Source organism: Mandrillus leucophaeus, unplaced genomic scaffold (genome assembly GCF_000951045.1).
Source record: "Mandrillus leucophaeus isolate KB7577 unplaced genomic scaffold, Mleu.le_1.0 Scaffold537, whole genome shotgun sequence".
In the NCBI taxonomy this organism is placed as follows: Eukaryota; Metazoa; Chordata; class Mammalia; order Primates; family Cercopithecidae; genus Mandrillus; species Mandrillus leucophaeus.
Window position 1 is genome coordinate 106128 of NW_012105775.1, and position 16589 is coordinate 122716.

Genomic DNA, 16589 nt, shown 5'->3' on the forward strand with positions numbered 1-16589 from the left:
GCCTTATTGATAACCATCACAGGACTGCAGGCATCCCAGCAAGTGAGAGCACAGATTTTCTTTCTTTTCTGCTTCCTTCCTTCGTTTTCCTCTTCTACTCCCTTCGTCCCCCATTGGTTGGGGGGGAGAGTGTGATGAGAGAGGAACAGAGACTAAAGGAATGGTCGGGGGAATTGGAAGCTGAGAATGGGGGCAGGCCTGTGTGAATCCCCTACATTGGCAGGAACCCAGTTGCCTGATAACCGTCATTTTAATGGAGGCGGTCATAGGAAGAGTGTGATGATACTCTCCATATCAAATCATGGCTCAGACAAGGGAAGTCAAATCAAAAGACCTTTCCAACAACATCTAAAAATTAAATGATTTTGAGAATTACCGGAATGATTTGAGGAATAATTGGTTACATTTTATGTCACTTGGTAAGCAGTTCTATAATAAATATAGTTTAGTGTATTAAAATAAAAATATATTTAAAGTTTGGAGTTTATATTTATATAGCACTTTATATTCCTGTTAAAATACCTGGAATATGACTCCAAGGGACAAAGTAGTTGAAAGTGCAGATGAGGTATTTAAATGATTATTATAAGAATTAAGCAAGATAGGAAGAGAATGTGGTCCTTTGGTATTAGGAAAGTCAGTATTAGAAGATACCCAGATTGGTATTAACTTTTCTAGTCTGTGAGGTCTCCTTATAAGAGATAAGACTTGCTCAGTGAGGTGAAGTAGAAAGAGAGAGACTTTGCCATCAGACGGACCTGGGCTTTTATGTTTTAATATTCCATAGCTCTGTAATCTTGGAACAAAGTGTACAACCTATTTGAATTTCAGCTTTCTTTCTTCAGCATAAGAACATTAATAGCTACCTCCTGGATTTTTTGGAAATTAAATAAAATACATTTATGGAAAGCATTTCTTACTTTGTTTGACATATAACCATTAACAAATATTTGTTCCTAACCCTTCTTGAATTTAGCAAAATTAATCTGTAATGTTGTACTAAATTTTAACATTTATTTTCAGTTTGGATAAAAACTCAGTGGCACCAATTTGCTCAATACTCGTCCTTCAGTGCTAATGTAAAAACCCTGCTTAGGACTGGAAGTGGTAGCTCATACCTGTAATCCCAGCACTTTGGGAGGTTATGGTGGGAGGATCACTTGCGACCAGTCTGTGCAACTTAGCAAAATCCTGTCACTACAAAAAAGTAAAAAAAATCAAAAAGCCATTAGCTAGGCATAGTTGCTTGCTCTGCAGTCCTAGTTACTGGGGAGGCTAAGGCATGAGGATCGCTTGAGCCAAGGAATTTGAAGCTGCAGTGAGCCACAATTGTATCACTGCACTCCAGCCTGTGTGACAGAGCAAGACCATGTCTCTTTTTAAAAAAAGATCCATTCCGAGCACGGTGGCCCACGCCTGTAATCTCAGCACTTTGGGAGACCAAGGTGGGCGAATCACCTGAGGTCATGAGTTCAAGACAAGCATAGACAACATGGTGAAACTCTGTCTACAAAAATTATCTGGGTGCAGCAGCAGGCACTTGTAATCCCAGCTACTCAGGAGGCTGAGGCAGGAGAATCGCTTGAACCCAGGTGACAGAGGTTGCAGTGAGCCGAGGTTGTGCCACTGCGCTCCAGCCTGGGCAACAGAGCCAGATTGTCTCAAACAAAACAAAACAAACCCTACTAAGACAAAATTCAAATTAGTGGAATTCTATTTAGAGTTTACTGTTGGTAGTATAAGCGCACATACTTTACAAAGCTGAGGCATATAGCTATATTTATTTTCAATGTACACTTCATGTATTTGAAAGTAGATTTTTAGCAGAGTGGCCTGTGAATCCATTATAAATCTGATTTCATTTTAACAGTTCAGTGATTGATTTGGTGATGTTAACTTGTTTTAAAAATTCATGTGGTACTCAGAGAAATAGTTCCAAGTGCAATTTTTAAAAATTGAGACATTACATACCACATAATTAACCCTTTTAAATTGAATAATTCAGTTTTTACTATTTTCACAAGGTTATGTACTTATCACTAATACCAGAACATTTTCATCACACTCAAAAGAAACCTCTTACCTATTAGCAGTCATTCCCCATTCCCCCTTCTAATACCAGGGTTAGCCCCCGGTCACCACTAATCTGCTTTCTGTCTCTATGGATTTGTCTATTCTGGATATCTCATATAAACTGAATCAAACCATATATGGCCTCTTGTGTCTTGTTTCTTTGAGCATGTTTTCCGAGTTCAGCTATGTCATAGCATGTATCTGTATTTCATTCCTTTTTAATAACTGAGTTTGAGTCTGTTTTATGGATAGACCGTATTTTGTTAATCTGTCATCAGTTGGTGGACTTTTGGGTTGTTTCCACTTTTTGGCCTTTGTGAATAATAACTGCTGTTAGTATTTGCCTACAAGTCTTTGTGTGAATATATGCTTTCAGCTCCTTTGGGTGTATATACCTAGGAGCAGAATTGCCAGATCATATGTTAAACAATTTCTGAAAAAGCATTAAAAACCAAGAAACAAAGTTGAGACATGTGAGGTTCAAATTTATAGTGAAACCTGTGTCATATCTGTTGGCCTTTATATATAGTTTTTGGTGGAGAGTTGGACTGGATGCATATTGTTTAAATATTAAAGGAATATGTAAAAATAATCAGAAGCCTTTAACTGGGTTTCCCTGTTACATGTTCTAATAGGAGAACAAGGAAAAAAATAACAATTTACATAAAAGCGACGTACAGACTTCTCTCTTACTGGCAGCTGATTCTGTAAATAATTCTAATTGGATTTTATCCAAGGCAAAGACAGAAGGGGAAGGCATTGTTTGATGGAATACGGCAGTACGTTGAAAATTTTCACCTTGGGGACTATTCACTGAAAATAGCGGATGTCCTTTTTATCAGGTTGAAACATAACTTGTTTAAACATCCTCTTACCTACATGTGACCAAAAATGCTTTTCAGTGTTTTGGGCCAGATGTCCTTGAACTTTCTCGACGTTATAGCATGAAACCTAATGTCTTTCTTTTTTCTTTTTTATTTTTTGAGATGGAGTTTTGCTCTTGTTGCCCAGGCTGGAGTGCAATGGTGAGAGTTCACCACAACCTCCACCTCCCGGTTTCAAGCGATTCTCCTGCCTCCATCTCCCGAGTAGCTGGGATTACAGGCACGCGCCACAGCGCCCGGCTAATTTTGTATTTTTAGTAGAGACGGAATTTCTCTATGTTGGTCAGGCTGGTCTCAAACTCCCGACCTCAGGTGATCCACCCGCCTTGGCCTCCCAAAGTCCTGGGATTACAGGTGTAAGCCACCATGCCCGGCCCATGAAACCTAATTTCTATGGAGCAAAAATGGCCACCTCATCTCTGAAGCAACTTTTGTTAACACATTTCAAGGACAACTTATATAATGACTAGATGTACTTGAAATAATGACTAGATATACTTGAAAATTAAATATCTGACACCTACCCACATTTAATAGAGATTGACACCAAAGATAAAGTTTGAGGACTCTTATTCCATATTCTCTCTTTTCCCTATTAAAAAATAAATCAAGACTTCAGATTCTGCTCTTCATCAGTTTGAACTCTGATCTTGTTAGAAAGTATTATAAAGTAAGTACAACTGAATAATTGAATACCTAATTTTAAAATAGTTTTGTTTGTTGAGGCACTTACAGTTTCATAGACTTTGGTGAGGAGAAACAGATTATTAGAAGGAATTTATGGAAAACAGTTGAGTCTCTTGTACATATGAGTTGCTATCTTTGGGAGAGGGCCAAGGAGCACAGTCGTCTGGGCATTGTCCCCACCCTCAGAGTTCTAGGGTGCAAAATAGGTGATCAGACAGCTGTTTGTAATCTAAAACTGACTGAAACATTTAATTGAAGTATAAGTTTTATATTGTGAGAATGAAGAGACAAGTGCCACCTTGATTAGGGTGTATTAAAACATTTAAACTATTGTTGTAGGTAGAGAAAGATGTGAGAGAAGGCTTCATAGTCACAGAATGGCATGGAATCATGAAAGTATATAGTGTGTTTGGAAGACTACAGAATAAGGTTAAGCAAAACATGGAGAAAAGCTGAACTAGGAATTTAGTGGGGAAAAATGTTGAGAAAAATGGGTATGTTTTATATGGAGATGACTATAAAGAAGTAGGTAAGGTGGGAAGGGTGTGGGCTTTTGAATTCTAGAAACTCACTATTTACTGTGTGACTTGGCTGAATTTCTTAACTTTTCTGTGCCTCAATTTGTTCATTAAGGATAGTAATACAGTCACACAATAGTGAGCATTAAATAGATGGATGTAAAGTTCCAGATCCATACTCTTACATGTAGTAGACATTCAAGACTTAGTAAATTATTATTTTATTTTTTAAAAGTTTTGTTGAGGGCTTCTGGGTGATACCCATAAATAATTGAAAGCGGGAACTTGAACAGGTATGAATAGTCATGTTTACAGCAGCATTACTCACAAAAGCCAAAAGGTGGAAGTGACTCAATAGTCTATCTATAGATGAGTGAATAAACAAAATGTGATATATGCATACAACAGAATATTATTCAGCCTTAAACAGGAAGGAAATTCTGACATATGTTACAACATGGATGAAGCTTGAAGATATTATACAAAGTGAAATAAGCCAATCACAAAAGGGCAAATACCATATTTATTACTTACGTGAGGTACCTAGACTAGTCAAAATCGCAGAGACCAGAAAGTAGAATGGTGGTTGGCAGGAGCTGAGGGGAGGAGGGATGGGGAGTTAGATTAAGAAATGCTCAGTCCAGAGTTTCATTTTGGAAAGATTAATAAAAGAATTCTGGAGACGAATGGTAATAATGGTTGTAGATTATGAATGTATTTAATACCACTACACTGTACACTTAAAAATGGTTAAGCTAGTAAATGTTACGTTTATTTTACCACTATAAAAAAACCAGAGAAAAAATAAAATGAAACTGCTAATTTTTTAAAAAATCAAACGAATTCTAACCACTTCAGCTCTTTAAGCAAGATGCCATAATTCATTTTCTTGGGAACAAATATTGCTTGCTGTATTGCAGTATTTGGCTTACAGAGGTGATTGGAGTAAAAGCATGTCTTAGAGTTTGCTCCTGCTCAAGGAAAGACTGAAATTCCTGTTTTCCTAGGTTCTCTGTGATAATTAAGGATATTGTCTCAGGGTAGATGTCCGTTTGTTGAATACAGTCCTTAAGGAGTTTTTGGACATGCAAGAGTAGAAATGGAGCTAAGTTGAGGGGAGGAACCAAAGAGCCTTGGATAAGAAAAGATGAATAATTTTAAATTTCGTAGTTCCACAACGGAAGAGGGGAAAAAAAAACAATGGGCAATCAAAAAGCAAAGTCATATTTTTAAAACTACTGCTTCTGAATGAATGTTATTGAACAAAGATGACAATTATGGAGACAATTATATGGTAAAATATGCATTTGTCAATGGAAAACAAGTTTGTTCACCTTCATTAGTTGTAAAAAGTTGTTTTGTCCATGAGTCAATTCAAAGCATGGAAAATGGTTTTAGTGAATTTATTTTTAAAAATAATTTGTAATTAGTAAAATCAACTAGGTACAACTAAATTCCAGGCCTGGGCCTCAGTTATAAAATTACTAGATGCCATGATCTCTATGGTACTTTTAAAATTTGGAATATTTTGAACTATTCTTCCAGTGAAATATGAAAAAAAAAAAGTACTTTAATGAAATCAAACTATATGGCAGCCAAACAGAAATGCTACTTGCTTCTGTAACAAGGCACTGCTGAATGATACAGAATATTGGTGGTATGTTGTTGCTAAAGTATTTGTGGTCTTCTCAACAGCTACATATGAAATAATACTAAATTTAACAAATAGGATAAACAGTGTTACATTGGGCGGGGTGGGGAGAATGACAGTCCCCTTCCCATGTAATGCTGTTTATCCCGTTTGTTGAATGTAATATTATTCAAGGCTCAGGAAAATATGTGTGTACTGCCTTCAACGGACACCGTCTTAGTTTTTATACTGTTTCCCTCCCTACCTATTGCCATGTATAAGACAAGCACCTTGCCAGTTGTGTTTGATTCTGACATTTAAAGCAGTGCTATTTTTTGCTCAATATGCATACAGACATATGTTTATGTACCCATCTTGGAAAAGTAAGCCTTTGTGAGTTATGACTTAACTATAGCGTGAATTGAGGCTGATAATGTAAGTGGGGGTGAAATTAAGCAGGGTCTTACAAGCTACTTTAATGGTTTTGCCCTGTATTCTGGGTGCCACGGGAAGCTATTTGGGCTTTAAACTGGGGAATGATGTGGTCGTCATTACGTATTAAAAAGGTAAACAGTCTGCAGTGTGAGAACGGATGAGAAGAGGTCAAGAATAGATGGGGAGAGACCAGGACATGCTTAGAATTGGCAAAACTGAGAGAACCAGGTTTGGAAGGAAGACAGTGAGTTCATTGTTGGAAGTGTTGATTTTGAGGTATCTTTGATAAGGGTGTGAGATATTCATTTGGATATGTATGCCTGTAGGCCAGAGATGTGAAGTTTAAGGACCGCAAGGTTACTTGAAACCAAGTGTAGATGAACTGGAGGGAGCCTAGGACTACTAGAGGCAGAGACTTCAGAAGACATGGCTAGAGAGAGAAAAGTGGGAAATCAGGAGATGATGCTGTCAAAGGAATCAAAGGAAAACTTGTTTAAAGAGGGGAAGTGGCCCAAAATGCTGAATGCTCCTGAGATTAAGATGGAAAAAATATCCATTAGTCTTATTTATTATGGTCATCTTAGCAAGAACTATTTTGGTTTAGAGGTGTACCCAAGCTAGACTGAAGTAGGTTGAGAAGTGTGAGATGAAGTTTTTGAGGAAATGATATAGCCAGCTACTTCAAGAAACTTAGCTCAGAAGAGGAGGAGAGAGATGGAGCAATAGTTGAGAGGAAAGATAGGGTCTATGGATAGGACAGATCTGAGTATGTTTCAGTATTTCTATAAGCATTCAGTATAGAACATAAAGTGGGAACACTTAGTATGTTAAAGGGAAAATTCATCTGAGGCTCCCAGCTGGTACTGAATCTTGATCCTGAACCTAATACAGTGACTGGCCACAGAAAATGGAACACCTTCTATAGGTAATAGGGCTGAAGAAGTAATACCATTATTTATTTTCCTAATTCCCTATTGTATTCATCAGGGTCCACACAGGAAACAGAAATTAGACAGTAATATGAACAGGGAAAGTTAAATACAACATACAGACTTATTAACTGTATAGGGGATTATAAAAGAGAACTCTAAAGAGTACTGAAATCTCAGATAGAGTGAGCAGCCTCTACCCCTAGGGCAGAGGCAGAGCACCCAAGGAAGTAAATTTGGCAGAACCCCACCCTCACCCTTCACAGGATGAGGTCCAGACCATGCTGGAGAGTGTGGGCATGGCCCATCAGATGGCAGAGACGTTTGCTGAGCTGTTGTGCTGATGAACCTCTAGGAAGCTGTCCATGGGAAGTGCCATGGAAAGGAATTTCCTGCCCAAGGAGGCGGTTTACTGGAAAGGCATTCTCTGGAGTACAAAAGAAGCTGTCCCCAGGCAGGTACTACCTGCTGCTGGCCACCTTGAAATGCTGGCTGCCCCACACTCAGAGGGCTGTGAAGAGGGGCACAGCAGAACCAGGCAGAGAGCTCTTTCCTTTACAGTTCTTTGAGCACCTAGCACCCTGTACCAACAACGCTTAATATATTGCCAGCTGGCATAGGAGACATGCTTTAAGCATCTACCTCTTTTTTCTGAAATAATGGAAGTAAGAGACAAAAATTGACAAGTGATACACCTATTACTGGTCTTCTAACTTAAAAAAATTTTTTTGTTACAATGACGAACATCCTTGTATGTAAATCTTTGTGCATGTCTTCTTGTTCAGCTCATAAGAGGCTAGCCACATTAGAGCATAGAGATGTGATTATTAATCTTTACGTTTTGCTGTTTGCTTTTGTGTGCGTGAAGTATCTTTAGAAGGAAATAACAGCGATTTTCTTTGAGGGGGGAACTGGATGGTGTCACCTATTCATAAAACTAATAATTCAAAAAATTAAACATTTAATAAAAATATTTTAAATTATAAATATAAATGACATCCTCTCTTTTGTTAAACTTAATCTTGTTAATGTTTAATTGCTCAGAACATTATAGTTTGTTAAACAAATTATCCCTTCTGACCTATATTTGGGCATCATTTGCAGCTCAGAATGAGTCAGGATATTTTCATTTAGTTAAGTTTACTCTTAGTGCTACCAAAACCAGAGTCACCCATTTTCCCTGGTATCCTTGACCTTTGCCTGGTGTTTGATGTGATGATACTATAGCTATTAGCCTCCCCAACACTGTTGCCGGCAGACCAGAAGTGTAGTGCCAGGTGGGGGAGATTTGTAAGTAGCAGGACTCTGTCATAAAAAATGTTAGAGAACTTAAGTATTATGATCCTGTTAAGTTCTGAGTTTTCTTTGCATAATCAGAAATGTATTCTCTTGCTGTTTTTACAACAAACCCTCAAAAAAACAAAGTTTCTTAACCTAACAATAATTATAATTAAGAAATGCTTTTTCCCTGTATCACCTTTTAGATTAAGACATAATAAAATAATATTGAAAATTGTGGCTATAGAATGTAGTTGTCTTAAAACACTTGGAAAAGTATAGTACTGTAGACATGTAACAAAATTGCACATGTGGCCTTTATATTTATATAAAAAATTTTAAAACTATAGTTACATTTTGGTCTTTACCAAAATTTACTTTTCAAGAGTTGTTTCTATCTTGTACAAAACTGTATTGCATAGCTCTTTTTTGTTTCAACTACCAAAGCAGAAAGGAGTTACCTAGTCTTAGATCCATTTTGAACTATTAAGAGATAAACAGTATTTTGACACTTTTACCTACATTACTTAAAGTGATTTTGCCTATTAAAACTTTAAGAAAGATCCAAATGATTCTGGTTTTTTTTTTTTTAATTTTTATTTATTTATTTATTTATTTATTTTTGAGACGGAGTCTTGCTCTGCCGCCCAGTCTGGAGTACAGTGGCGCTATCTTGGCTCACTGTAAGCTCTGCCTCCCGGGTTCACGCCATTCTCCTGCCTCAGCCTCCCGAATAGCTGGGACTACAGGAGCCCGCCACCGTGCCCGGCTAATTTTTTTGTATTTTTAATAGAGATGGGGGTTTCACCGTGTTAGCCAGGATGGTCTCAATGTCCTGACCTCGTGATCCATATGCCTCAGTCTCCCAAAGTGCTGGGATTACAGGCATCAGCCATCGTGCCCGGCCCAAATGATTCTTAATTTTGTGTCTCATTTGTTTGAATCATCGCTTCATTAACCAGCAAAATACAACAAAAATTAATTTGTATAATTTTTATTAAAGTCTATCAAAATTTATGGAATAGGCTTTTCTTTTTTTTTTTTTTTTTTTGAGACGAAGTCTTGCTCTTGTACCCCAGGCTGGAGTGCAGTGTCGCGGTCTGAGCTCACCGCAAGCTCCGGCTCCCAGGTTCAAGCGATTCTCTTGCCTCAGCCTCCCGAGTAGCTGTAGCTGGGATTACAGACTCCTGCCACCACACCCGGCTAATTGTTTTTGTGTTTTTAGTAGAGACGAGGTTTTGCCATGTTGGCCAGGATGGTCTCGAACTCCTGACCTCAGGTGATCCACCCACCTCGGCCTCCCAAAGTTCTGGAATTATAGTCGTGAGCCAACCGCGCCCAGCAAGAATAGGCTTTTCTTAAATCCTTATTACTTAAACTCTTAAAAATTTTTTTTTTCTGGCTGGGCACAGTAGCTCATGCCTGTAATCCCAGCACTTTGGGAGGCCTGAGGTGGGCGAATCACCTGAGGTCAGGAGTTCAAGACCAGCCTGGCCCACATCGTGAAACCTCGTTTCTACAAAAAATACAAAAATTAGCCAAGCGTAGGGGTGGGCACCTGTAATCCCAGCTACTCTCCAGAGGCTGAAGCAGGAGAATTGCTTGAACCCGGGAGGCGGAGGTTGCAGTCAGCCAAGATCGTGCCAGCCTGGGCAACAAGAGCAAAACTCTGTCTCCAAAAAAAAAAACAAACCCTAAAAATCTTTGATATTTCTCTCTGTAGGAAAAAGTAGAATTTTAAGACTAATGACTTATGATGTAGAAAGAAGAAACTGAATACATTTATATATGAGCTGTCACAGGAATGTTTGCTTTGTTCAGTGGCAGTTCCCACCATCTGTGCCATTCTTTTTTTTTTTTTGAGATGGAGTTTTGCTCGCGTTGCCGACTGCAATGCAGTGGCATGATCTCAGCTCACTGCAGCCTGCAGCCTTCGCCTCCCAGGTTCAAGTGATTCTCCTACCTCAGCCTCCCTAGTACTGAGATTACAGGTGCCCGCCACCACACCTAGCTAATTTTTGTATTTTTAGTAGAGATGGGGTTTTGCTATGTTGGTCAGGTTGGTCTCGAACTCCTGACCTGAAGTGATCCACCCACCTTGGCCTTTCAAAGTGCTGGGATTACAGGCGTGAGCCACCGCGCCCGGCCTCCATGCCATTCTTTCTATTCCAAGTATCTAGTCTAGTACTGGCATTATAGTAGGCATCCATTAAGCTTTTTTTTTGAGCTAGATGATGATCAATTTGAAGTTTTTTATTATGACATTCTTACTAATTAAGTGCTTATTCTTAGTTAATTTTCTTTGTTGTGTTTTCAGGACTACAGGAATATGTGGAAGCTGTCTCTTTTCAACACTTCATCAAAACACGATCATTAATTAGTATGGATGAAATTAATAAACAGTTGATATTTACGACTGACGACAATGGGAAAGAAAATAAAACTGTGAGAATTTAAAGATTATTTCACATTTATGATATAATTTAAGTAACAGTATGATGATTCTAGTAGATTTATTGGCTTGTGCTAAGACTGAGATGGGAATGTTCTTTCTAAAGTGTGGTTTTGTAGAGTCTCAACGAGGAAATGGTCTTTTTAAATATTTCAGTTAGTGGATAGAACAAGAACAACTCTGGGCATATTGGGAAAGTAATGCTCTTTACCTAAAGCATTATGGAGTGCTTACTCTAAGTCCTCTTTTGGTTTTACTCTCTATTTTTCACCTGCCCTTTGTAAGCACTATCTTATTTAATCTTTGTATTAACCGTATGTGGTAAGCATTATTACTCTCATTTTACACGGAAAGAAACAGGCTTTTAGAGAGGTTAAGTAACTTACCAGAAGGCACACAACTAAAAAGTGTAGCAGAGCTAAGATTTCAAGTTAGGTTTGGAATCCAAGCCTGTGCCCTTGTCTGCTCTCCCAGCACTTCTCACAGCATGCTACAGGGATCCCTTGCATCAGGTACCTACCTCAAAGGGTTGTTTTAAAGGATTTGACCTAAAGGTTATTAATTGGGCAATATACAGCAGCACCTGACACGTAATATACATTGTATATAGCACCCGACACGGGAGTGCTCAGTGGTTTGCTATTATAAAGTAGTTTTTATATAGTGAGAGCTGTTAATCATTTACTCAGTAATGCTTGTATCTGAAATTTATGTAGCTTTTCTGAATTAAGAAAAAAAACTTTGCAGTTTGACTTTTAAACAAATACTATTTTTTTCCTTCTGGGTTTCAAGATATAACATTCAGGCAATAAGGTAAGCTGTATTGACTATTTGATACTTTCAGAGATACCAGTACACTTAAAGATCAAATTAAATAAAAATTTTAAATTTTCATATCTTTTATCTTTTTAAAATCACTTTTAAAAACACCATATATTCAGGATAGGTAGGCAGGAGATGGAAGACACTGTAGAAATAATATTTTCTTGAATATCAGCTAAAATATTAAAACAAATGAGACTAATTTGGCATGACAGGTATAACTTACTTTAAGGAAGCCATGTATTAACTTTTTAAATTATATAAAGTGTATTAAGGAGGAAGTTTATTTTGAGAAGTAACATTTCTTCATATTTTTTATTCGTATAGTGTAGACTGAATTACACAAAGAAGTAAAGCAGGCCTGTTTGACCCTGCTTCTCACATAATATTAGGGAAGTTTCCACACTTTCCTTTCAAGTTGTCTCTGTTTCAAAATGAAAATATTGGGGAAAAGGCCAGAAAATTGAGAGTCAGAGTACTGTTTTCAGGACTTAGGTACTAGATTACTTTAAGATTATGGGGCTATAATGTTCATACACACGTTTCAAATTAAGACTATGTTCATAAATAAGTTTTAGTGCTAAAGATGCGTGGTGCTGAAAATTCTGGGAATTTGATTGGGAAAGGTATTTTGTTTTGACTTGCCTGTTGAGAATATTGTCAAAACTATGTAATTTTTATTTAAAAAACTTTTTGTGAAAAAATTTCAAATGTGCAGAAAAATAGATTGGAAACAATAGTGCCACTAACTAACTATCATATTCCCATAGCTCAACATCATATTCCCATAGCTCAACATCATATTACCTGTGATGTTTCTCTGGCCTGATTTCTTACGCTAAACGATGAGGACGTTGCACCAGATGGTCTCTGCAGAGTTCAGTGTTAGGAGTCATATATTAGATACATAGCAAAGAGTGATCTTAAGAAAGCTATCTCCCTCTTCTCAGCTTACATTTATATAACTTCCTTTAAACTTGAATCAAAAGAATTATTAGTTCCTCAAATGCACAATTCTTACCTGCACACCTTTGTAGTTCCCACTACCTAAAATGTCCTTTGATGTAACTGAAACTTCAACTACCCTTTTATACATACAGTCTTTTAATAGCAATTTAGGCATTGTCTCTGCCAGAAAGAATTCAATAGAGGGAAATTGATGTGGAGAGAGATTTCATGATGATAGTAATCATGATAGCAGCTAGCATTTGTTGAATATTTACTTTGTGTTGGGCATTATGCCAAGAACTTGGTAAATGTTATCTCATTTAATCCTTAAACCTCTGAGGTAGGTACTGTTATCCCATTTTACAGATGAGGAAACTGAGGTTTAGAGAGATGAAATAACTTGCCCAAGGGCATACACCTTATGAAGCAAGGTCCTGGAAGAGGTGGGAGGAGATGGGTCAAGGTCATTTGGAAGAGTTAACCTCAAACAAGAGGAGGGACAACTCATCATCTGAGACTGGAGGATAGAAGGTAAAGATGGCTGTGGATATAAATATTTTTTTTTTGGTAGGGATAAAGGCAGTTGCGAGAAATTGTGCTAGGTAAGCTGGCAAATGAGACCCGGTCAGTGAAGTTGCGCAAGCTTGTCTACTGAAAGTGAAGAGGTTTGGGATTTGAGTAGAGCACTGAGAGTGAAAGGTTTGAAATCGTGTTTGAAGAGGCTGGAGAGAGAACCATCTAATGATAAGTAAAAGGATTGGAGAGTAATTTGTAGTGGTAAAAACTCTGCAGTTGTGATTACCATTTTTTAACTTGGTGAGTGGTACTCAGCCACCTGAATAAAGGACTAATGAGTAGATTTTAGTGTTGATTGAGGATTCTGTTTTTGCTGGGTAGGTGCAGTAGAAAATACAGCAGTCTAAGGGAATTGAGGATGCAGTGAGAGAATAATAAATTGTGATGGTCATTGCTGAGTAGGGAAAGACAAGAGGCCAGAAAAAGACTGAGCAACTTAGAAAAACATTAATGGATCACAAACTTGGAGGGCCGTATGATTTTCCATTTAAGTAAGTAATTGTCCTGCAATAAAGTTATTAAGCCTTGTTTAAGAATATTTTTATTTTGTACGTCAAGTAGAGTTGGAAATAGTTGGTTTCATAATGATACATTTCAAAAGCATCTTGAAGGCATATGGTTCAATTCACTACCCAGGGCACAGATTCCTCCTGTAACATCCCAAATGGTTATTAAGCAAAATAGATTTATTTTATTTAGAAAAAATTAGTATGACTGATTGGCTATTGATTTTGTACTTCTATAATAAATGTGATACATGCTATATTCACTCTTTTTCACAGTCTTTTGTTTTTTTTTTTTAAACCAGCCTTCTTCTGATACCCAGGATGAGCAGTTTGGTACTTGGAGACTGAGAGTCACACCTGTCGATTACCTTCTGGGAGTGGCTGACTTAACTGGAGAATTGATGCGGATGTGTATTAACAGTGTGGGGAATGGGGACATTGACACCCCCTTTGAAGTGAGCCAGTTTTTACGTCAGGTTTATGATGGGTTTTCATTCATTGGCAACACTGGACCTTACGAGGTCTCTAAGAAGCTATATACCTTGAAACAAAGTTTGGCCAAAGTGGAGAATGCTTGTTATGCCTTGAAAGTCAGAGGGTCAGAAATTCCAAAACACATGTTGGCAGATGTGTTTTCAGTTAAAACAGAAATAATAGATCAAGAAGAGGGTATTTCTTAGAATAACATTACTCAGTTACTAATTCTTTTGAGAACTCCTAAGAGACCAATTTGTAAGACTTATTTAGTATTTCATTTAACTTTATTGTGGCTTTTACATAGAAACATATTCAGTTGTACTTGTTTTAAATTGTATACAAGCTGTACATAAAATTAGCCAAATGAGTCATTTCTTATATCTTATTCATGAAAGTTTGCATACAGATGTTTGCATATATGCCTTTTTGAATTTTTGCTGGTTAACCTTTATCATTTATCTTTGTAATGTGAACCTGTTTCACAGTGCACTTTTTGCCATAACCTGTCTTAATTTACTTTTTCTGAAGTTTGGAGTGATAATTTTTAGTGGAAGCAATTTGTAATTTAAGTTGGTGATTTTATTATATGTAGAAAAGATTTTTTAGTTAAACTTCTGGACTTGAGCTTCCTGTTTAAATTTCTTGTTAATATTGTGCCAAGCCTCAAAAATAGGCTTATTCCATGGAACAAGAATTAAAAATGAATAAGCTATCAATATATAATTTAAATACAAGTTTAGGCTGGGCGTGGTGGCTCACGCCTATAATCCCAGCACTTTGGGAGGCCAAGGCAGGCAGATCACGAGGTCAGGATTTCGCGACCAGCCTGACCAACATGGCGAAACCCTGTCTCCTAAAAATACAAAAATTAGCTGGGCGTGGTGGCATCTGCCTGTAATCCCAGCCACTTGGAAGGCTGAGGCAGGAGAATCGCTTGAACCCAGTAGGCAGAGGTTGCAGTGAGCCGAACCTGTTGCAGTTGCACTCCAACCTGGGCAACAGAGCAAGACTCCATCCAAAAAAAAAAGTATAAGTTTATAAAGTATTATAGTGAAAAATTCACATTCTGTCTGATTTTAGGCCATTTAAAATTTATACAAAACAACCTTCCATAAAAATTTGACAGGTGCCCAGATGTTACTTTCTCCATTTTTTTTTTGTTTTTTTATCACAGAAGGTCTGATAGAGAATTGGAGCTGAATTATAATATTTTTGTTGGTAAAGTTAAGTTGAATTATATGCTTGTACATACAATGGAAATGCTTTTAGTAGTGATTATTTAGCAATTTTTGTTTTTGTTATATTAGGCATGTTTGGAGGCTTTCCTATTCTAGCATTTAAATTTAAATTTTATTAAAATTAAATAATTTAAATCTAGCATTTAAATTTAAATAATTTAAGGCTAGCGTTTACATTTAAATAATTATAATGAAGTTTTGAAATACTAAGTTAATCCAGACCTTTAGTTGTCCCGTGGTGTTAATAAAGTTGCCAAAGAAAATGTATTATGAACAATTCAGCAATAAGACAATTGTCAACACAGTTGAGAATAACAATGGTAATCATTAGTAATATTTAGAATTGGAATTTGCCTACTGAAATTAGTTATAGATGATTACTTGTGATGTGAAATTGACTTGAGCATGACAACCAGACATTTTCAGTTGGTTTTGTAAGTTTTGAGAATCTAGATACTGGGTTTTATTTTTTGAAAAATTAGCTCTGTTTGTAAGGGCTGATTCCTTGCAAAGGTAATTTTCCAGAAAAACACCTAAAGAAAATAAAACATGGACATGCCTAGTAAATTCTGTTTGTTTGTGTTAGTGATGGTGGCTTTTTTGGTTTCCCAACTCACCTGTAGTCAGCTCACTACAGGATGGGAGACGATCTAAACATACTCCAAGTGTCTCACTTTAAAATGCTTACTATGATGGCACTGTGTGCGGTAATGGTTTTCATCTGTAATACAAATATTTATTAGAATATCTATTCTAAGATATACTGCCGAAAGTCCCATCACATATTTTTTGTTCCTTCTACCACTTGAAGTGAAATTTATAATGTTAAAAGTCCAATAATAATGGATGGCTAAATGTTTTACAGATGGTTAAAATGGAAGTCTTTTGAATAAAATATTACAATATAGCAATTAAGCTTATTGTCTGATGATATTGAGAAATACTTAATAAAACTGTTGTAGAATTTTTGGTTAAAACAAGAAACCTAATGTAGAATAGCTAAATATTGGGGATTCTTTCTTTAAAGGCTAGAGGTAGGGATGGTTTCTAACCTGGTTGACTCATTTGCTCAGTGACTTCATCAGGGACCCAGAATTCTTTCTTCCTGCCCTCTGTCGTTATGCTCTCCTCAAATG

At 37.0% G+C, this 16589-nt stretch overlaps 1 protein-coding gene across 1 annotated transcript in view; it reads left to right on the top strand.

Annotated features, from left to right (window-relative positions):
- Window positions 1–16020, top strand: part of TSNAX (translin-associated factor X) — a 38305-nt gene extending 22285 nt beyond the window's left edge. Inside the window, exons 5-6 of the mRNA XM_011997302.1 lie at window positions 10752–10879; window positions 14041–16020. Of these exons, the coding sequence (XP_011852692.1) occupies window positions 10752–10879; window positions 14041–14418 (506 nt within the window). The 3' untranslated portion in view covers window positions 14419–16020. The remainder of the gene's footprint in view (window positions 1–10751; window positions 10880–14040) is intronic.
- The last annotated feature ends 569 nt before the right edge of the window (window positions 16021–16589 follow it).